The sequence below is a fragment of the Triturus cristatus genome, chromosome 1_2, assembly GCF_964204655.1.
Source record: "Triturus cristatus chromosome 1_2, aTriCri1.1, whole genome shotgun sequence".
Taxonomy (NCBI): Eukaryota; Metazoa; Chordata; class Amphibia; order Caudata; family Salamandridae; genus Triturus; species Triturus cristatus.
In genome coordinates this window covers 288,412,129-288,436,343 of record NC_140580.1, presented here as the reverse complement: position 1 = coordinate 288,436,343, position 24,215 = coordinate 288,412,129, and the positions used below count along the sequence as shown (strand labels likewise).

At 41.9% G+C, this 24,215-nt stretch overlaps 1 protein-coding gene across 1 annotated transcript in view; it reads left to right on the top strand.

Annotated features, from left to right (window-relative positions):
- Positions 1 to 11,581, top strand: part of LOC146867186 (beta-microseminoprotein-like) — a 91,759-nt gene extending 80,178 nt beyond the window's left edge. Inside the window, exon 4 of the mRNA XM_085603771.1 lies at positions 11,328 to 11,581. Coding sequence (XP_085459897.1) covers positions 11,328 to 11,460 — 133 coding nt within the window. The 3' untranslated portion in view covers positions 11,461 to 11,581. The remainder of the gene's footprint in view (positions 1 to 11,327) is intronic.
- The last annotated feature ends 12,634 nt before the right edge of the window (positions 11,582 to 24,215 follow it).

The following is a 24,215-nucleotide window of genomic DNA, read 5'->3' as shown; positions in this document are numbered from 1 at the left end:
ATGAGGAAAGTACAATGAAACATCCAGCGTCAGACATGTTTATCTGAATGTGAGCCGAGGCTGCAGATTGAGTGTTTTAAAAGCGAGCTTCAAATGGAAATGATGCGTGATAATGTGCAGTTGGGAGTAAGTTTAAGTGGAAACTACTAATGATCCGCCAGCGTTAAAGAGCGCTTATTTAGAAATGCGCCATGCGAAAAAGAGCGTTAAATAAGAACAATGTGGGATAGCAACAGGAGTGGAGAGATTTTACATGACAAAATATCATCCATGTACTGTTCAGATTTAGGAACACACTTGTCATCCAAACTTTTAATTTTGACGTTTAGCTTCCTTAACATCTTGGATCAGACATATTGTCAATATTTATCTTTTAATATGCTCCTTATATCATTGTTTAGAGGCATCAGGTTCATCCAAAGCTGTTCTAGGACTAATACATAGAGCAGAGATTTTACATACCTAATCCAAGGGGTAGTGCGAGCTTTATCGGTTTCCAACAGATCAACCAATTATGTCTGTAAACATTCCAACACTTCAACCGCCCATACCCTTATCCAATATAGTAGAGGTGTTCATTTGGTGACAAAAGCCACTTAATTTAAAGATAGATCGAGATATAAAAGAAGTGAGGATTCATTTGGTAGACGAAAAAGACTGCAGGAAATGAATTTCAGATTTAGTTAATAGTTGTACATTCCCTAGTCCCCAAACCGCGTCACCATATAATGGCAAGCTCAGCCCAATTTGCCAGGTAAACCTTCAATGCAGGTGAAACCACCCTTACTGTTCTGGCTCTTAACATTTTTGACACTATAGGGGCATTGTTCTTTGGTGTCAATTGACTTTCAGTGATTTGTGGATACCACAATAGTGTTTCAGTGAGCTTTACCCTTAGACAATCAACATTTCAGACTCTTTCTATTCATGTTCCTTCTACTGTAAAGAAATCCCCCACCACACAGTGAGGATTTATGGCCATGTATTTTGTTTTGTGAGCCTTTATCTCAAGCAAAAAGTTGTAAACATGGCCAATAGATTTTGCAGGCCCATGGATGTTTTTGCATTAATAGGATATCAGCTGCAAACATCAATCCAGAAATGTTCTCTCCTGCTATCTTTGGTGTGTCATTCTGCCACTTTGCTTGATACCCCAATACTTCATTAAAATACAGACTAAAGAGAGTAGGCACAATGATGCAACCTTGCCACACTCCTCTCCTAACAGGGACCCTAATTGTTAGCTCAATGTGAGCACTCCATCTTACTAGTGCATAAGTATTTGAGTGTGGCTGCATTAAAGAATTAAGAGTGGTTGCTGTATACCATAGTCATTTGATCTCATGCCAATAAAAGCTATAAAGAAATTATTGTTTTTTCAACAAGAGATATTTCCAGCACAGGATTTGGAACCTGAAGACCCGTTCAGAAGCACTAATTTTCCTTCTTAGGCCGGTTTGTAAATCAGTCAGGACATGCTGTTTGTTCACGCATTGCTGCAATTTAGATCGGAGACCTGATTACAAAAATGTTTTTGCAAGTTGTCAGTTAGTCTTATTGGCCTATACTTGGCTGTGTCTTCTCTTCTCCCTTTCACATATATGGAAACATGTTCTCCACTTTTCTATATGTAGGGAATTTTTGCTCTATTGTCAATAGCGTTTGTCAGTATGTTGAAGAATGTAACCCAGATCCAGGGTTCAGATAAGTTGAGGTCGATAGGCATTTTGGCTGGGCCCCTGGCTTTCTCCTTCTTAGTAGTTATTAAAGCTTCACTTGTTTCCTGTCGAGGAAACACCAGAGACTTAAATTTAGGATGCAGTGTCAGATAATCTGTAGGATGTCCTGCCCCAATGTTTGCTATGTTGGTCCCTGCATTATATTCAGCATACAACTCAGTAAAGTGACTCTTCCATGCTTGTTGGCTGACATACTTTTCCGCAAGAGTGTTTGATTTTAAGCTCCCGTGAGAAGTTAAATGCCCAAAAACTTGTGTATCATTTCTTCTAATGGTGTCTTTTATATCCAGCCAATTTTAATTTTTCCAGGCTTTTTTAATTTGTGTTTATGTACATTTAAAAGTTTGCAATGTTATAGCCTACACCAATTGCATCTTTGTCTTTCTGCATGCTTGTGTATAGTATAATGGTGGCTTCTCTTTTATATTCTCTTTAATATAGTCTGTAGTAAATCGCTTCGTAAAAGCTCCAAAAAATCATCATGACCTAAAGGTTTTGGGATTCCTCCTGTGTTTATGTTCTCATATGGCTCTAGAGCAGCAATTGCATGAAAATATTTCATGTAATGTTTTACAATTCTTCACTATTTTTGGCTATTTAATAATTCTATGATTATTTGTCATTTGCAATGGGAGTACTATATCTGAGCGTGCACTACCAGTGAGCCCCATATGCTTGCCTTTGATAAGTAGATCCAGGACATGATAATCACTAACAGTCCACTCTGTCACTTTCGTATCTATCATCAAAGCCAGAGATGAAGGTTTGACAGTAGGTTTTAGACTGCTGCTTTAAGGCTAAACGTGGTAGGGCTGAAACATTGTTTTACAGACACACTATGTGGATGGCACAATAGGTGCTGCAGTCCACAGCTAGCATTTAACTTCCAGGTCCGGGATGCATTTTTTACACCCTATACTAGGAACTTCTAGGTATGTTAAATTTGTTATTTGGGATAAACCAATTTAACCATAATTAAAAGGGGAGCACAGGTACCTTACTCTTGGTTAGCAGGGGTAAATTGCACCGGGATAAAATTCAAAACAAATAATACAAAAATTAGGAGTAAATCACACAAAAGATGGTAATTTCCTACAATTCCGAAATACAACCACTACATGGTGTTAACACAAAACCTTCCAGAATCAGACCCAAAAGACAACATTACAAGTATGGGAGGTAAGACAGTGCAATTACACTAAATTCTGTGAATTTTGAAAACAATATGTAAATTATGTGGCCTTTCCTGGAATAAAAATCTATTGTGAGGACATACCATTCATGCAAGATACCAGCAGAGGACTGAGAAGAAAATGTTTCTCAGTTTTGGTTTTACTTCTCTCACACAACATTTTCTACTTGAACCATTCTCCTGCAAGCAAAAGTACCACAGAATCTTTCATCCATGAACTCTCAGCAAAAGTCACCAATATTGCTTAATTCTGAATTCACTAATTTCATGAGATTTATTCCGTAAATTGACATCAAGAATAATGGCAAAATGTCTAGCTGAAATGGCTTCACATCTAAGGTGGGAGAAAAAGCATGTTGATCAGTATCTACATGACTAGCTAGTGAAGGTGAGCTTGTTCCAATGACGCTATAGCATCATAAACCTAGTGGTGTTACTCCTCAATTGGGACTCACAACGATCATGGACACATTTTCTCTCATACTATCAAAACAGAAATTGTTCTGTGGAACAGAGATCAATATGGTCACAGTTATGGCAGTATCATTTTCAAAGAGAGACCGGACATTCCAGGAAAGGTTCACCGTTAGCAAAAATCACTGTCTCTGACAGTGAGAACAATAAAAAAAATGTTGTGAGTGATGGCATCATGTATTCTTTTGATACCTCATGCGTGAATGCACTTGCATCTTGTACAAGATTCGCTAATGAAACAATAATCTCAGGCCTTGAGTAGTGGTGGATGGAACTTGCAGTGTTTCACTCCGTGGGATTCAGTGGAGTTACATAAAAAATCTGCAAGATTCCTCAGTGTTCCACCAATGGTCAGAAAACATGCAGATGTGCTGGCCGGCTCTGCAATATAGCACCAGTAGTGTGAGCAACGTGGGAAAATCATGCAAGTGGCACCATACGTTGTGCAAGAGCCTGCGGCCATTCAAGCTGATTTTGCTGCTGCTCCAGAAGAAAATCTACTTAAGTGGCAGCAAATCTTCTCTAGTGGCAGCCCTGTGACCCTGAACGCTTGCTTTTGACTGCCTGCATTAGAAAATATTGCTAGGGGACGCCAAATCTCACCTGCACTCACCTATTCTCATTTTCTGAGAAAAAAAACACCACTTAGCAATTGGCGGTCTTTGCCCTGAACAGCAGGTGAAAGAGCAGCGCACAGTGACCAAAATTCCACCAATTAAAACATTCAACCCACCCTTAGCCTTGAGGGAGAGAAAAGATCTAGTGGTTGTCACAATAAAGGTGCAATGAGTGCTACAATGGTGAACATGGAAGAACATAAGAGGAAGAACTTGGAATAATCAGTTCCCACACTAGCTGCCAAAATCTAACATTGCCGGAGGAAGGGCAGTGAGGAATCTGCGCTTAGATAGACTATCCACCAGAAAGAGCATTACTGAAGGTAAGCAACTTATTCTTTTGATGGATACTTCTAGCAGATTCTTCACCTTTAAGAATAGAAGCTACAGAAGTACCTCCCAAAGGTGGAGGTCTGAGAAGTGGACTCAGATAAGGAAGTCTTACAGGACCAAGCTGGCAAAATGGCCCTCCCTTTGGCCGTGACTGCCAAAGCAATAATGTTTTGTGAAAGTCTGCACTCATGCCCACCATGCAGACTGGCAGATATCTAGAACCCTAGAACTGACACCCCCCCACAAATCTAGTTGTAGAGGCCTTGACCCCAGTGAAATAAGTCCACAGGCCTTCTGAAGCGTGCAGATTTTAATGCAGATGACTAGCCACCTGGACCAAGTCCTCTTTTGTATTGCCTTGCCTGTCTTATCTTCCAGTGAACCCCACAAAGATCAGATAATTCAGACAAGGGTCTCTCGTACAGTCAATGTAGAAACGCTAAGCTCTCAGAGGTACAAGATGGTGGAGCCTCTCCTTTTCTTTCGAACGGTGCAGTGGAGCAGAAAATGATAGCAGGTGGATTAATTGACTGTCATGGATGGGTAGTACTACCTTTGGCAGGAAGGCAGTCTAAAGGCCTCAACACCAATTTGCTTGGAAAGAAAGTGTTGTCAGGAGCTTAACATGTTGAGTGCCTGTCGTTCACTCGGTACTAAGAAATGATGGAGATTAGCAACACTCTATTGATCATTAAAAGCCATAGTGACCCACTGTGCATAGGCTCACATGGTTTGCACAAAACAAAAGTCAGAATTAGATTACACCTCTCTAAGGCATGAAAAAAAACTTTTGGTTAGAGCATATGCATCAGGCCCTTTAGAAAACGCATCAGAGTCGGTGATTTCAAGAGAGAGTGTAGATCAAGAAAATATAAAAGGCCAAAAAGGCCAACAAATAACCCCTAATTGCATTCACTGCAAGGCCATTCTGGGCCATTAAAATAAAAAATCATGAGAGTTTAGCCTGCAAAGAATCTAGCTGACGTGCTCTACTCCAGGCCACAAATGTTTCCCTTCTCCCTTCTCCTTGCACGAATGAACTTCATGAATTGACATTTGGCTACAAGAATGACATCTACCACTACAGTAGGCAAATTGAAAAAAATCAATAGTCTCCACTCAATAGCCATGCATTGAGGTGCAGGTTTTGGAAATTTGGGTGCAGAGTCCTCCCCTGTTGCTGAGACCGTATTTTCTCCTTAAGGGGTAGATCGATCGACATGTAAATGCTAAGCTCTGAGTACCACACCCTACTGGCGTATTCCACTGCTATTAAGATGACTTGGGCAAGGTCTGTCCTGTCTTTCTCAGAAATCAAGGCAGGAGAAGCAGTGGTGGGAACACGTACAGGAGACCGTTTATAGTGATGGCCATCACAGACAGAATTCTTCTATCAATTACCTTTTGGAGGAAACTCCAGTGTGCTGATGCTGCACTGCACATTCTGGATGGTGGTGAACAAAGTTACCCAGAGCGTGCCCGTTTGATCGAAGATGCTCTGCACCACCTGAGGGTGGAAATGCCACTCATGGTCCACAAGCAGATCTCTAGTAAGCTCATCTGCTCTAGCGTTCACTGACCCCGCTATGTGGTTGGCCACCAAAAATATTTTCTGCTGGTTAGGTCACCTCAAGCCGCACAGAGCCTACTGGCAATGGTCCAAGGCCCCTAAAGCACCTTGCTTGTATGATGTGGCAGTCGTGTTTTCCATTAGGACCTGCACCAGCCTTTCCTTGATAGTCAATAGGGAGGGTTTCAGGGCCAGTCAGTTCACCAGAAGCTTCAAAAGGTTGATGTGAAGCTGGCTTTCCACTGGAGACCAGAGGCCTCTGTTCTCTATCCCCCCATATGAACTCTGTAACCTATTAACAAAGCATCTATTACAACTTTGACATCCAAGAGAAAAGGGAAAGTGGCCTGCCAATTGTTTGGTTGATGCTTGAGTACCACCACATGAGGTCCTGAGCCATCCCTTGTGAGATGTTGACGCTGCCAGGGAGACAGCCATGCTAAAGCCATTGAAACTGTAGGTTCCATTGCAGAGGATGCATGATGACAGTAGCTCAAGAAGCCCTAGAACTTTCTTCACCGAGACCCAGGAAAAAAGCTGGAAATGTTTAGATCATATCCTGAATGCCCTGGCCTCATTGCAGCAGTGGAAAGGCGTGGCACACCACTGTATCCAGTATAACTCTTATGAAGGGAATCCTTTGCATAAGTCTCATGTGAGATTTCAGCTCACTGATGGACAACCTGAAGAAGATCAAGAGCCCAGTCGTTGTCATAGGTGGTCTATGACCGACTATAGTGAACCCTCCTGGAACAGTTAGACTTTCAGGTATGGGAATACATGTATCCCTGACCTCAGAAGTTACGGCCTGACCACCGGCATCACTTTTTTAAACACCCGGATGGGCAAGGTAAGGCCAAAGGACAGCACAGCAACTGTGTCATAATTTTGACCGCACCATGAACCACATTTAGGGCTTGTGGGACTGTAGGGCAGGTACGAAAATACACGTCTTGCAATTCCAGGGACACCTTCCGGGCCGTTGGATCCAGAGCAGAGAGTACCTGAGCCAGAGCAAGAATTCTGAATTTGTTCTTTGGAAAGGTATTCAATGGCGGTTGAGTATTCGCCTGAGGCCTCCGTCCTTATTCTAGATGATGAAGTAGAGTGAGTATCACCCCTTGCCCCTCTTGGAATCTGAAACCCACTTAAAGGTGCCTTTTGCCAGCAGGAGATTGACATTTTGCATCAAAATAGGGACATGATCTGCCACAAATCGCTATGTTGAAGGTGGAATAAAAGGTAGAAATAAAAAGCAGGTCATAGTCTCTTTGAACAATCTGTAAGCCCATCGTTCTGATGTGACGGATTTCCAGATGAGGGCCATATCCTAAGAGAGCAAGAGCCCTAATTAGGAACTGCTGCAACAGGGGAGGAAGAGTTAGAGAATTGCTGTCTCTCATGAATAGGCCACGTTATACCACATGCGTTTAGAACGCATGCCATTACAACGCGATCAATACAATGACTGCGTTGTTACATTGCAGACCATTTCAACGCAAGTCATTACTAAGACTTGCTGTAGTGGGGGCGCTGGATGTTGGAATAATATTATTTACTATTCCAACTCCAGTCTGCGCAACAGTAGGGAAGGTGCTGGATTTAAAATCAGGCTTTCCGGACTCGGACGGACCCCTATACGTACTTTGATACAGACGTCAGAAATCTGCGAAACTACAGGAGGATTAACTCCCATTTTAAACAAATTGGCAGTCAAAATAGTCAAAGACTACCTGTACCACTGAAAATATTTTCACGATTTTAAACAAAGTTTCGTGAGAACACTAAAAAGATTCAAAAAGAGTCTTGTTAATGCAATTATTGTCCTGAAGATGGTCTGACGGATTGACACCACCCAAGACCGAAACGTCGACTATACCATCTACTTCCAGTAGATTTGTTATTCACAGTAGACTATCTTCTCAACAATGAGTTTTGTCTCTGTTCAAACTAAGTTGGAATAGATGTTTTCTTGATGAAATGTGGACTCAATATCGCTCCCTGCTCTCATGAAATATTGCTCAAATCTTTGTTCCATCTGTACTCCTTTTTATCCTTGATGAATATATAAAGATCATTGTGTTTAAATCACAGAACAAAATCCCCGTGTGTGTTGTTGTTAATAACTGATGATTAGATCAGTCGATTGATTTCACTGTGGTGTTAATTCATTTCAACACATTCATAAATTAAGTTCTTTGAAATTCTCAAATAATTTCCTTATTCCAAATAAAATCCCTTGTTGGCAAGTTTACCTCTTTGGATTTAAAATCCAACACCTTCTGCCTCCTACAGCAAGTCGTTGTACAGCTTGCGTTGTAATGGCATGCAAATGTGTAAAAATCTTTGTCAACGATGTTTACCGTCTCTCGTGGAGTGAATAGCCTCAGGTGCCACTACTCAATAAAGTGGCTTCGGTTTTCAGATTAAGTAATTGTAGTCTAGCACTTCTGTTGCTTTTCACACTTCTACAGCAAAAAAAGGCATTTTTTTCCATTGGTGGACCACGTGACGAGTGCAGATTTGTCTCTTGTGAGGTGTCTAGACCACTGGCATTTTGCAAGTCTTAATAGAGTCCTTGATCAGTTTATTGAGGCGGAGCATGTAGTCCACCTTGGCATCATTATCAATGTTGTGAGAGGCATTGAGCAAGCCTTAGTACTGGCTTCAAGTGAGAGGTTGAGGCCAAGAGTCTGGCTGTTATTTCATAGCGTGACAGAGGCCTGACGAGTGCTGACATCAGTTTTTTAATCAGAGACCAGAGCCGGCAGAGTCGGCATCAGCAATGCATAGAAGGAGCTGGCTTAGACTGTAGGGCTGGAGTCAATGTCTAGAACGGCCTTGTTGTGCCATGGGCAAGGGGCCTGAGAAAGCCGTCCAGGGAGAACTGGCTGGGAAAAGTTCAACATCGGACTCTTGTGGCTCCTTGGGGCCCAAAGGTATGTCAGAGGGAGCAGGTAGCATGTGGAAATTTGTAGCATGCCATCCTTGATGATTGCTACTTGCAGCAGGTTCCAATGCAGCCTGGGAAATTTGAGTCATGCCTGGGCCAAATGTTGACCGCTTTGGAGTCAGAAGACACATGATCCTTCGAGTGACACCCTAGCGACTTCTCGCCAGACTGCAAGTGGAGATATAGGGACGAGTTTGGCTTCATTTTCTTGCACATATAAAATGTTTTTGACTTTGACTTAGTGGAAGACTTTAATGCAGGAAGAGGGCTACATGCAGAACCGACCCTGAAATGTCAAGCGAGCATGGCCATGTGAGTTGAAGCAGCAGCAGGACTTCTGTTTTAAATACAACCTCTTCTTATGCTCGGTGACATTAAACTTCACCTCCGACTGCCTGATTGCCTTCTGGTGCATATTGCACAACTTCGAGTTGTGAACAGCGCCCAAGCAGTGCAGAGAAGTCACGGATTGACTCCTGTTGTTCTCAGTAGAGACACCGTCCCTGGCACTTTGCCTGTGCAGAATTTGAAATCATTGGCTCTCCAGCAAATTTGGGTGGCAGTGCTTGTAAAAATCACTGAATCCAGTGTGGCACCTGGGAATATTCTTGGTGAGGAATCTGTGCTAACAACTACCCATCAAAAACCTATATGGGCCTCACACTTCACACCCTCATTCAAAGGAGAATATAAGGTGTATACTCAGTGCACAGTGTGTGAATCTAGAGTAGTCTCACACTGCAAAGAAAACTAGTTACCTACCAGTAATAGTAGTTCTGTAACTTGAAACTGTTTGAGAGTTACATGTCTGTTACTGCAAGCACATTGTTCGCTTTTCAGTAAAATATACTCAGTACATGCATGCAAATAAAGTCCTGAGCAAAAATGAATCTTCATGTGGTGGCTACTTCTTAGGCATTGTGGGCTTACTGTTCATATCCAAGAGACTCCTACTGGCTACAGGTGAGATTGATGCTCAAAAATTAAAGGTATATTCATTTCAAAGCTATGTCCAAATCCAATTACTGGGTGGTATACATGTAGAGCATGTGACTCAAGAAGACATCTAATCCACAACACAATTGTTACAGGCAAGTACCTACTCTCTTTCCACTGCATCATCACACCACAACAATAAAAATCTGTCCCCATCATATTCACCACCACATCAAAACATGATCAAATTTACCCATACAACCCCACACAGTGAGATGCTAAAAAAAAAAAACCATATATTTCTCCACCGTCTCCCCACACACCTATACTTAATAAACCCTACACTGTTGCTGCATATAGTTTTCGTGTTTTATGGGTGTGAGGAAGCATCTTCCTCCAATCCATGTTTTGCACCAGTAATATGTGTGTGAGGGAACCTACCAATGTCCCTTCTTCCTGCTACCCTAGTCCAGTGCTTCCCTCTGGGTACGTTTTTACTACCACAGCTGCCCAAGCCATGCCTGTTTGTTTTGTTGGTGCAGCTTGGTAAAAGCCATATCACTACACAATAGGAAAACGACAGACATGAATGCTTATTTTGTGTTTTTGCTTGCCAGAAGATGTAAGAATGAATGGAGGGATAAAAGACTTGGGTATTTCCAATGGAATGCATAAAGTACAATATAATCATATTCCAAAATCACTAAAAATAGCAAAAATGTGACGGAGAAGTGCTAGAATTAATTGCACTAGAGAATGTGTATCATTAAAAAAAAAGTGCCTGGTCTTGCTCCTAATCATTAGCCTGACACTATACTCAGGATATTAAGTTTTCCACTGACACTTAGGGGTGTGTAGGGAAAAAAAGTCCAGTGGGCAAGTGCTATATAAATATTCTGTCGTCGCCAAGCAACTGTTGTTATTTGCACTAACAGCCAAATATTTTAGGATGTTTTTTGGTCTCTATGCAAAATCAGCTATACAAACCACCTCTCGGTGTGCCTTATGCACTGAAAATTACTTGAGGTCCATTCCAACCCCTTCTAATTTTGCTTTCTGTTCCATTGACTAAACATAAGCAAATGAGACCTGCACTGGCCTTGACTGAAGGGGGATCCGCCAACCAAGCTGGCAGGTAGCATTTCACCCCACCCCTCTTTACTTGGCGTTAACTACAAAGGGTTAAAAGCATATCCGACCGTACCAAGATCTGAGATCTAAGTAACATTGGCAAAGCCAGAATATATAGCAATTGGCCTCACCAATGTCGTTTAGCTGTGTTGCAGAATAGTGTGACTTCTGCACAGCATGGCTAAAAGCAAAAAACAATAGCACTACAAGCATTTTTCTTTTTACCTTTCGAAGTCATAGTGCACTTCCTTTGTAACGTTTAGCCCTGTGCGGGTTTGTACATGCAAACCAGAATGGCTTGGTAACTGATGGCACTTGTGACGTGATGAAGATGTATTTTTCACCATATGATGGTACACTCATATTTCTTTTTTTATTGTAGATATGTCACACCTGTGAAGTACGATAAGGAGAACTGTAGGACTTTTATGGACTACAAGGCATGTGAAAACAGAGTTGTCAGAAAAGATGACCCTACTGTTGAGTGCCCTATCTTTGCTGCAGTCGGCAGATAAAATATACAGGCTTCAAAAATAATCAAACATAATAATGTTGACTTTTTAAAATGAACAGTTGTTATTCTATCCTTTTCCAATAATGTCTACACATTTGTACAATAAAATATAGCTGCACCTCTTTGTTGTTCTCTTTCATTAGTACTCCATCAAACCCTTTTTTGCAGGAACTGATTATGAAATTGTACCACTGAGGCGCCCGATCATGAAGATAGCCATGGGTGAGGGATCAAGAGTTATTTTCTCTCAAATGGATGGAGTTTAATCTGGGTACCAAATAGGGATTTTCGCACAACATGTTAATGTTGATAAAATAGTTTCCCTCCTGTGGGTGAGTATTTGTTATGGCACAAAGTTGGTGGGTTGATTGGGCGCAAAGCTACTGTAAGGTTTGTGTGTAAGTACTCACAGGTATTTTATAACAACTTAGGTTTACCCATTCTTGAGAAATAAACCATATTCAAGTAAAGTCAAATCAACAATACAAATAAGGTAATATATACAATAGTAAAATGTTTGACTTGTTCACAGAGATCTGTAATCACATTATGCTGCATGTTTACAGTTCGTGTTTTTAAAAATTATGGCACGTATTGTGTTGCACAAGTACAGTAGTACATTTATTTATTTAGTGGGGGTTGTGTTTGCACTATACGTCACTAAGGCCACTTCAGAGCACTGCACCGAAAGAGTAAAAAACCCAGACAGGTTAAGGAACAAAGTACATAAGAGTTAGAGCACATCCAGTGTCTACGAAGAACTTAGATCTGGCATTCTTGCATTTTCCATTCCCTGCCATGTAGCCATTGGTCTTATTTGAAAGCCTGATGAAAAGTTTGGTTATAAGGAGTGCGTGAAAAGGAGGTGACCAGGGTCATTCGGAGATGGGGGATAAATGATGTTAGATAATTTCAGACTCTGGACCCCCAAGGATCTTCTACCAGTTGTCTAGCAAATGGCGTAGTTTTATCAGGTGGGGCATTAAAAAATAGGCTTCTGGCTGGAACGTACTGGCATGCCAGGTAGGTAAGTAGTGCACGATTACTTACCGGTAATTTTCGTTACTCTTAGTCCTACTCATCCCTGACCCAGTCCTTACCTATCAGGCAGGTTCAGTTGCCGAATCCCAGAACAGGATACAAAACAGGAAATACTATCTAATTCCACCCACCGTCAGCAAGGTACTAAAGGAGAGTAGACCTCCCCCAGCACTTCCTGTAATACCAAGCCTTGTATCGAAGGCCAATATACCAGGGGCGGCGGGTGGGCGGTAACAAATGGCTGGGTCAAGAGTGAGTAAGACTAAGAGTAAGGAAGATTACTGGTAAGTAATCGGGGCAGTACCTCTACCTCCCACTTCCCCGACCCAGCCTATACCTATGAGGTATACCAAAGCTGAGTATCTAGAAAGACACTAAAGCCTCGCTCCAGAACTAAAAGTTCGAAACCTACTAATAAGTTAGCTAAGAGTAATATACCTATTATAGATGACCTAGAGGCAGACACTGCTCCACCTTTTTCAACTTTATCTCCACCGGTATGGGCTACTCATTTACTAATTGATTTTCAAGCCCAACTGGAACAACTCATCAATTCCCATTTTTAAAATTTAGATGAGTAGAATTGAAAAAGTAGTTTCATTGATAAACATTAAAAATGGAGGACGAGATCTGCCTCCTATTTCAACTGGGAATACTATCGTGAAAGTAGCTCCAGGTAACACCAAGCAGGCCTCGCAAGGCCATAGCTCAAAGGAAGGTTCTTGTTTAGACAATCTGGTTCAGGGATCGGTCTCAATTAATACGAGCAAACGAACCCCAGAGACTAATGTCTCTGGCCCTGGTATTCCACCTAGGGTGCTTCCAGTTACAGATAGCCCGATTACCCGTAATCCATCTCCCACCCTTAAAGACACTAGTAAGCAGCGGGCGGGTCGGGGTTCGGCGCTCCAAGGCTCTGCTTCGAAAAATTTTGGTAATGTATCCCAACAACTTCCACTTTGTCCCCAGTTACCACCTGAGGCTTCTCCGTACGTGGTGGTTTTATCAGGGGTTCCTTCGTTGTCTGGTGAGCGTGGAGAAACTTTCCCCGAGTTGAAGAACAAAGTTATCTTTTGGTTGAATAGACACAGACCATTGTTGAGTTCGGGCCAGGGGGAAATTCTATTTGCTAGAAGAGTTAGCTGGTTGGGGAACAAACCCAAGGATATCGGTGGGAATTCTGTGATTGTTAATTTTAGGGATCCCGGAGTGGTCAATCACAACCTTGAGTGGGGAGGCCCGTGTAATCTGGGTTCAATCAATCCTCTCCCCTTGGGGTATTTCTATTCACGGGTTTTACTACCGGGTGGGCCCGTATCAACTTATTTCTATCACGGGCCACAGGTAGTGGAATATAATGTACCCGTAGCTAACACTTTTAGTGTCTTGAATAGTGTGGACTGACTATGTCATCGATCGTGGCCTACCGTAATGTCCCCCAATGTGGCCGATTGTCGTGTGGTGGAGGGTGGGAGTGTTGAGGAGAGTTCTCCCCAGCATGCTTTAGGGGAGAAGCAAGCCGGAACAACAACGTCCACACACAGCCCATGTCTTAATAGTAGCCATTTGGGAGATGGTCTGGTTCTGGAGACCTCTCTAGGATCACGCCCGTGCTAGAGTCTTCCATATCTAGTCCCGTAAGGGCAGATTCCCGTAGATCTTTAATTGGGTCCTGGAATGTAGCAGGGCTTGGATCTAAGTTATCCAATCCAGAGTGGGGTGAGTTGGTGGACAAATATGACTTGCGTTTGTTCCAAGAGACTTGGTTGTTGACTCCCCCGATAAGGGTAGGCTTTGCAATATATAATATCCCGGCTGTGCAGGGACCCAGGGGACGTCCTTCAGGGGGATTATGTATTTGGGTAGCCACACATTTGGGGTGTTCAGTTAAAGTAATAGATTCTCAATCCCAGGACATCCTCTGTATTATACTTAAATACATGGATGGTTTGTCGGTGGCGGTCATTAATGTTTACTTGCGCCCTATTCCCATCCGGTTGGGGTTATCTACCCTAGAGGCTCTTGATGAACTTCTTTCTATCTTTCCTTCACCGTCACATAGAGTTATCGGGGTGATTTTAACTGTCATTTCGAACCTTTAGCAGGGATCCCCTCTGTGACCTTAGATGAAGAGTCTATTTGGCACATCCCGGAGTGCTCTATGTATTCGGTAAAGCGTCTAACACCGTTGGCCCTACAGATTAATAAGCTCCTAATAACACACTCTCTCAGAGCTTGTAATGGGAGACTCCCTCCCAATGCCCCAGGGAAGTGTACATATAAAAGAGTGGGAAAAAGTACAACTATTGACTATATTATGGTCAATATGGAATTCTGGCCCCAACTGAGTGTTTTTACTGTAATTAATAGGGTAGATAGTGATCATAATCTCTTATCACTTGAAGTAACACATACAATGGGACATCAATACGAACTGGGGGCATTGGAGATATTCCCTGACTCGAACTTAACCCTAGTGGCGGGGGGTAGGCGCATCAGGTGGGCTAAGTTTGTGTTAGCTCCTGATAAAATAGCTCATCTATATCAACATGTGGCCACCTCTCTAGCAGAGGCTTTTGAACTCCCGGTTGATAAATACGATCTCACCTATTTCCAGGAGCTGGAGAATATTCACTCTAAGCTTCTTTCTACTTTGGCCGATTATTTTTTATTTTTACACTTCAGTCAACACTAAGCTACGGGATAAAAATCAGGCCCACTGGTTTGACAATAACTGTAGGGCGGCCAAACGGGCTCTTGTGAGGGAGGTTAAAACTGGTTCCCTGTTGAGTATTTGGGAGGTTAGACACACTTATAAACGTATTACTATGGAGTCCAAGTCTGAATGGGAGGCCTCGAGGTGAGCTAGTATAAAAGATGCCCTGGAAGGTCCCGATTACAGGGCCTTCTGGAACCTAGTTAGATCAGGCATGCTAGAGGGCCCCCCCGCTATAATACCTAACTTGAGTGAAGAGGTTTGGATAGCCCATTTCAAGCCTCTATTCACCCATTTGGATTCTGTATCTCCAGCAGACCTGGCCTCCCCATTGAAGGGTATATCTGCTTCAGCACTACTAGTTGTAAGGGTCTCTGATTATCAACTTTGTACTATCCCTGAAATCCAGGCGGCTCTTAGAAGCCTTTCCTCTGGGAAGGCTCCCGGTCTGGACAGGATCCCGGACGATCTATTCATGAGTGAACAGAAGGTTTGGGCTCCCTATATTTTGCTATACTTTAATGCTATTTTTCATGGCATGGAGATCCCCCTAACCTGGCGGGGTGCCGAGATTATTCCCATTCATAAGAAGGCTTCCCCACTCGATCCGGCTAATTACCGTCCCATTAGCCTCATTGATGTCCTGCGGAAATTGTTTGCTCGCCTTCTTTTAACTAGGTTGCAGAGATGGATGGATGAACACCACGTCCTAACTCCCCTCCAAGCGGGCTTTCGTGCCAAGGTTTCTACAATTGACCAACTGTTTAGACTTCAGTTAGTTTACTGGAAAACGGTGACCATGGGGGCTGGTAGCCTATACCTGATCTTTGTGGATCTCCGATCCGCGTTTGATCTGGTTCAGAGGGGCAAGCTCTGGGCAATACTGCTAGAGATGGGTGTTACGGTATACCTCTGCCACTTATTTGAACGTTTGCATCAAGGCACTTTTGCAAGGGTGAGGTATGGGAGGAACGGGGAGCTTTCCGCTCCCTTTGCGGTGGAAAGGGGTGTTAGGCAGCGGTGTGTTTTGGCCCCTACCCTATTTTCCTTGTTCATCAATGGTTTGATTGAACACTTAATGGGAGTGAGGGATTTAGATTCTACTAGTCTAGCAGCCCGTAAGATACCAGCCCTGATGTTTGCTGATGACACCCTTTTGTTATCAAAATCTCCTATGGGTATTCAGTGAACATTAGAGGCGTTTTGTTCTTTCTGTAAATCTAGAAATCTGGAGATTAATATTTCTAAAACCAAATATATGGTTTTTAATGCAAGACCATCAAATTATCCCCACCCTCCTTTGGAGGGCTCTGTGTTGGAAAGAGTCTCCACTTTCGACTATCTAGGGATAACACTAAATGATAAGATGGATTGGGGGTCTCATGTGGCTAGGGCTAACATGAAGTTGGCCCAATCCTCTGGCGGTATACTAAAGGTTTTTAATGAGTGTGCATCTAAATCTCTGGGTCCGCCAGTGGAAATTTACAAGGCCCAGACTAGAGGTGGGACGCTTTACGGAGTAGAGTTATGGGGTCATGCTAATGCAACCTCTTTGTCTACTACCGAGAATAGTTTTATTAGACGCTTATTGAGACTTCCCCAGAGTACACCCCTGATCCCTTTACGATTAGATATTGGTCTGGCCCCGATACAGGAGGTTATCCTTAATCGTCCATTGTTATACTGGAGTAGACTCTGGTCTACTCCAGAGCTCCAAAGCTATAGTGAGGACTTGAGGGACTTTCTGACTATAAGGGGCTCGGGTAAAATACCCTGGTTAAAACATGTCAAACAGCTTTGCTATGCACTGGGTGGGGGAGATATGTGGCTATTCCCTGAGGAAACTTGTCCCCTGATTACTAAAAGGGCGTTGGTCGTCGTACTCAAGCAATATCGGTGGGATCTTACTATATCAAATCTATCATTGGGTAGGTTGACCAATCGATTTTTGGAGGCCAAGGATAATTATTATTTTGAGAAATTCTTGGACGATATACAGCCCTCACTGGCAAAGAAGTTATATGTCCAATTTAGACATGGAACTCTTCCAGTGCGGGCTGTGACAAACAAGTGGTTTAATGTTCCCAATGTTTCAAGCTTATGTCCTGGTTGTGAAAGCGTTGAAGAGACGGACCAGCATGTTTTGCTTTCTTGCCCGTTCTACTCTAGGGCTAGAGCTAAATGGATCGTCCCATTATGGAGGTATTTAGAATATTAAAATATGATACCACCTTTTTGATTGTGTTTGTTACCTCCAGATATCTTTTTTCTCTGTGGTGCGCAAAAGGTGCTAAAATCAAAAATAATAATAAAATTGCCTAAAATTGTGCTATCTTAATCATTTAATTTTAGAAGGCACACCCACTAGTATACAGCCTAGGGATTGATTCATAATTATAGGTTTTTGGGGGTTTTTTTCTTCTCTTTTTTATAGGATTTTTACTGCTTTTAATATTGTATTTGAAATCTACTTGAGGAATATTATTTGTATCCGGAGTCCCCAGAAGTGGAACTTTGTTGTATATTGTCATGTCCATATCTTAGTTGTTGTATACATATATGTGCTTTTATGGTTTTTATCCGATAATAAAGCTTTTCTGACTGACTGACTGACTGATAAGATAATTACCAGGAGACAGAGAAATAAAGCAATACTAAGAGATTTAATGCCAAAATCTCCCGAACATTTGTACAACCAATGAAGGTGTGTAAAGGCCCAAGTTCCGACTCTACAAATTTCCTCTAATGTCACACCTTTAAATTCCACCTAAGAGGTAGCCATACCTCTTGTGGAGTTACCTTGCAGACTAGAAGGTCTTGGAAGATTAGAGCAGGCATAAGCCAAGGAAATAGTCTCTTTGATCCAGAGGCTCAGCGTGATCTTGGGTGCTTTCTTCTCTTTCCCTGTGATGCGAAAAGTGACAAACAGAGAATTGGATGTTCTCTATTCCTCGGATCTGTCAACATAAATTGAGAGAGCATGTTTAACGTCCAACGATATAACTACATTCCTCTTCAGAAGAAGGATCAGGAAAGAAAGTAGGAAGAATAAACTCTTGAGAAAAATGGAACTTTGACAGAACTTTAGGAAGAAAAGAAGGGTCTGTTCTAAGCACTGCTGAGTCATCCAGAAAAGTGATAAAAAGAGGATGACACGGGAGAGCATAACCTTTCCCCAACCAATGTGCAGAAGTGACGGCCACAAAGAAAAAGACCTTAAAGGAAAGAAATTTGAGATCCACTGCAGTCAAAGGCTCAAAGGGGACACTGCAATGCCTTTAACACCAAGGGAAGATCCCAATATGGGAGCGTAGACTTGAGCAAAGGTTTAGTAATAACAAAGCTTTTAAACAATGTAGACAGCAAGGAAATCTCAACATTGACTGAGGCACCTTTCACATGGAATAGCTTAATTGCATACCAATATGAACTCAAAGTAGAAAGTGAAAGATTTTTGTGAAAACCATTCAAGAGAAATTGTAGAATAGAAGATTCAGAACATTCCACTGAAGAAAATGTACATTTTCATAAGCCTTGATGGACAGAAAATGTAGATTGTATTAAAGACACGGAGGCTAATATTATGCAATCCTTTTTATTGCGCCACCCCACAGCAGCATCATCAAAGAACATAGAACAACAAAGACCTTAGAACATTATCAAAGAGCCGGAACCTCCATGACTCTTCCTTCTTTTGCGCTGCATAAATAGATTCAAAACCAATATAGTCCCTTAAAAGTCCATGAAGCATATAATCTCAAAACAAATTAGATCCTTCTTCCAGAATCATTGTTGCCCATGACCTGAAAAAAATAACAAATAAATATTACCATCTTGGGTTGGGAGAGGAGGAATAATATTAGCCTCCGTGTCTTTAATAAAATCCAGATTTTCTGTCCATCAAGGCTTATGAAAATCTACATTTTATGGCAAGACCGGAGGCTAATATTATGCAAGTTCAAAGCCTCTCTAACAACAAAGAACTTGCATTTAACACCGGTTTAAAATAAAACTTCCTGAAGACAGAGTCATTTGACCAATCAGCACATCTCAGAATATCATTTAACGCACCCCCTAGCATAAAAGCTTTAGATGCAGAAGCACCCCTCACAGAATGTGCCCCAAATCTACTCGCATCCACACCTGCATTCCTCATCACTTCTTTCACCCATCTTGATAAAGTAGGGCTTGAAACTGCTTTGTGAGGTTTCCTATAAGAAATCAACAACTGCTTCTCCCTTGCCATACCAATGCCTGAAGTTCTCATCTCATATTCCTTCAAACATCGAAAAACACACAGATGTTCATGATCATCACAATATGGATAAAAAATGCTATCTGAATCTGTCTTAGTTCTTCTGCACAAATAAAAATAAACACCCTCTGGATTACAAATCCTTGCACCTACATCTAATGCTTTAACATCTGAAACTCTTCTGTACGATAGTAAACATAAAAGCTAGTCAATTTTCCACTTAAAACCCTTAAATCCAAACTACTGTTACTTCCCAAACATTCTAAATACTCAAGAACTTTTGAAACATCCCACACAGATGAATATCTCTCCACAGGCGGTTTTGCAACCCTCACACTCCTCATCAATCTTTTAACCAAAACACTCTGACCAACCGAAACTCCCTTAACCATATTATGTCCAGCAGCAATAGCTGATCTATGTAAATTGATAGTCCTATACGCCAAGCCTGAAGCAAACAAAGATGCCAAGTAATTCACCACCAAAACTACATCCACCGAAACGGGATCGTAATCCCTCTCCAAACAACAGCGAAACCATTTCTGCCATGCCAGTCTATACATTTTCTGTGTTCCCGGAGCCCATGATTCTCTAATAAGGTCTGAAGCCTCATCCGAAAGTCCAGGCACTTCCCAGACGTTCCTGAAATTTTCCATGCCATCAGTCTCAGCTGACCCTCCATTACCAACTCGTGAAACTTCCCTGACGCATCTCTCAGAATCCCTGGAAAAATTGGAAGTAATATTGGATAATCTACCGACATCTCCAGAAGGATGGGATACCAAACTTGAGACTTCCATAAAGGAGTTATAAAAAACCACCGTCTCGCCAACTGAAAAACTTCTCCAACTGAGTGTTCCATCTGTTCGCAAACAGATCCACATAACATGGGCCCCACAACTCCATTATCCTCCAAAATACACACCTGTCGATCATCCAATCGCTCGAATCCATCTGATTCCTCAACTGCCAATCTGCTAGAACATTCTTCTGACCAGGAATATCCTCCGCTTGAACCAAAATATTCTGATTCAAACAATAGTCCCAAAAAACTTTCGCAAGATCCGCTAGATCCCTTGATCTCGGTCCCCCTAGTTTGTTCACATATCTCACTGCTGAGACATTGTCCATCCTCAACAATACTGAGCATCTGGCTTTGTCTTTCGTGAAACTCTTTATAGCAAATGAACCTGCCAACAGTTCCAAACAATTTATATGCATTTGACTCTCTTCTACAGTCCACAAACCTCCTGTCGAAACTGCACCACAACGTGCTCCCCAACCAGTTAAACTTGCATCTGACTCTATTGTCAATTCCGGATTCGCTCCGAAAATTGCTCTCCCATTCCAAGCCTCCATATTCTTCAACCACCATATTAGTTCTGATCTTGTCTCTCCAGAAAGAGAAATCTCCTGAGAATACTTCATACCACTTCTTAAGTGACTTCCCTTCAATCTCTGAAGAGCACGATAATTCAAAGGTCCTGGGAAAATAGCCTGAATTGTTGAAGACAACAGACCAATAATCCTTGCCAACATTCTTAAAGATATCACGTCCAAAGACTAAACCCTTCTTATTTCTTTCCGTATTTTCTTTATTTTTTCCATGGGCAATCTCAACTGACCCTGAATTGTGTTTATCACAAAACCTAAAAACTTAACTTCCTGACATGGTATTAAACAAGACTTTTCCTAGTTGAGGACAAAACCCAGATTCTACAATAGATCCACTGCTAGCCTTGTATGATCCTCCACTCTCCCTTTCTCTTGATCCATTATCAAAATATCGTCTAGATAAATTATTACATGAATTCCCCTTTCTCTCAAAAAGGAAACAACCGGACAAAGCATTTTCGTAAAACACCACGGGCCGAGGATAGACCGAAGGGGAGATAAACAACCTTCCACATCTTTCCACCCCACCTGAACCTGAGAAACCTCTGGTGTTCCAACCATATTGGAATAGTCAGATATGCATCCTTCAGATCCAGACGAGTTAACCAATCTCCCGTCTGAAGCACATCCCTCAACATATGCATTCCTTCCATTTTGAAATGTTGGTAGACTACCCAATCGTTCAAACCTTTCAGGTTTATCACAGGTCTCATTCCTTTCCCTTTCTTTTCTACTAAGTATATGTTGCTTACAAACCCGGCACACAAATCCAACTCTTCCACAACTGCCCCTTTCAATATCAACTCTTTAACTTCTTTTTCTACCAATTCTGTCAACTCTGCATTGAACCTTATCATTTGAGGCCACCGGACCTGAATCGGTTCCTCCTTGAAATCTATACGATATCCCAAGACTGTCTGGCGAACCCATGGATCTCCCGTTAACATACACCATCTCTTGTAAAACTGGGCAAGTCTGCCGCCCAACTTTACATGGGTAACAAAACGGCCTTCTCGTACCTGACCTTCTTGAACGTCTACTTCCTCTTGAATTTCCTCTTTCCTTCTGAGGATAGAAATTCCCTGGTTGGTAACCATACTGCTGTTGGTAATTGTAATTGTAGGGTCTAAACCCTCTCGCAAAAGTAACTCCTTGACCTCGGCCGGGAAATCGACCTCTACCTCTCCCGGCCCCTCCAAAAAAACGCCTGTCAAAAACTTTATTGATCTCCCTCTGAGATTTTTGTAATGAACTAAATGCACCCACATATTTGCTCATTCATTTTATGAATGCTTCTCCAAAAAGCATACCATTTGACTCTGATCCTCCTTCATTATTTGCGAGTTCTGCAAGTTTTGGATCTATCTTAAGCAATATGCTTTTTCTCCTTTATACAGAAATTGCTGTATTACATTTCCCAGCAAGCATACCGCTCTTTGTACCCATTCTCTGAGTTCCTCTATGTCCAAACTTTTCTTTTCAAGATATGATTCTTCAGCCATATCAAATATTTTTGTAAGTGGCCCAGTCAAATCCAACAGTCTGTCCTGACACATTCTTAATCCTTTATCTAGTCCTTTTTCCGGGTCTCTTCCCCCTTTCCCAATAAACGCAATAATTTTTGCGTCCAACTCAGGCGTCAAAGCAATCTTATTCGATAAATTTGGTCGAGGACACTCAGAACGGAGCCTCAACCTCACATCTTTTGGGATCTGCTTTCTTAGCCACATGTGGACATACTCAGCCACATGAGGAGCCGGGCTCCATTCCGGAGATAATGGGTGCTTTAGCAACATAGGGTCAAACATTGACTCCCCCAACGGGTCTTTTACCCCTCCATCTTCCTCAGATCTATCCTTATTTTTTTCTAAATTTTTGGGCTCTTTTACCACCAATTCATCCTCTGAGTTAAACTCCGATGAACAACTCAACTCTATTTCTGCACTACTCGAAGACTCTTCACATAATACGGTAGTATGTCTTCTACAACCTTGACCTCTCCCTAGGTCACCTTGTGTGTCCTCGACACTCGCCTGTTTCGCACATTCGCGAAGTAATCTTGAGCTTGGGTAGGCAATCTTTGCTTTTTTACATCTCATTCCTTCATTTTCAACATTTTTTCTTTTCCTGCTCGCATTTCCACCTTTTTTTCCCAACACCGGTCCCTCACCAGCGGACCAAAAGTGCTCTTCCTGACATACATTCCCACTTCTTATAAATTCCTCAAATTTCCTATCCATCATCGTATCTAGCTCATTCACAAACTTATTTAACATGAGAGTTATCCTCTCTTCCAAATTCAAGTTTGCCTGTGTCACTGCATTCCCTTCAGACATGTTTTTTTTATGACCAAAACTATATTCCTTCAATTAATTATTTTTTCTGCTTAAACCCCTCTTCAAAACAAATAGCCCAAAGCCAATACTCTTACTGCGCTGTAATCAACAGCCCAACACCTCAACTATAAACCTCTTCTTAACTTTCCAACCCTCCTTACTATCGCTACTAACTCCTCTAAACTTCCATTTGTAACCTGACCTCGTTTTTCTCCTTCCCTCTGCAAAAAGCACATACACGCTCGTGTATATGCAAAAAACGTGATCGCCTGACAGCTCCTTACACGATCGCTAGTCAGTTTCCTCTCATGGTTTCACACGCGACTCACGCATACGTCAATATTGACGTCCGCGCATGCGCGTTCCGACGCCTTCTGCCTGTTGTTGTCCCAACATCTTGCCTGACTATAAATGGCTGCCCGCAGCTTGCGCATTCCGCGCACAACGGTAAGCCAACGAACTCGGAAAATTCAATCAATATCCTTTAACGCTCGCTTTCCATTTTTCGCCCCGAATACTTTAACTACCTCAAATTAAATATTTTTCCTTGCCTTTTATTAACCTCGCCCAAATTTCAAATCAAATCGCGATTTATTTCTTGCATCCAATGTTTCGTAACAGCACAACAAATCATCTTTCTCTTCAATCGTAAACTTCCTTCCCTGGAGCATCTATACTTTACAATTTTCCACTCCTTTTCTCCTATTTTCGCAGTAATACATACAATATCTTTCTCCTTATATCTTATTTCTTTAATTTAACACACCACTCTGCACTTAATTCTTCTCCCTCATTCAATCAATCGCTCATAATGTAGTACATATGTTCTCTTAATTCCCAAAACATGCCATTCTCTCTTAGGACATAATTAAATTTGAAGAGCAAAACAAATTTGTACTTATCTCTAAGGCAGCAGCAAAAAAGAAGAGTCATGGAGGTTCCGGCTCTTTGATAATGTTGTAAGATCTCTGTTGTTCTATGTTCTTTGATGATGCTGCTGTGGGGTGGCGCAA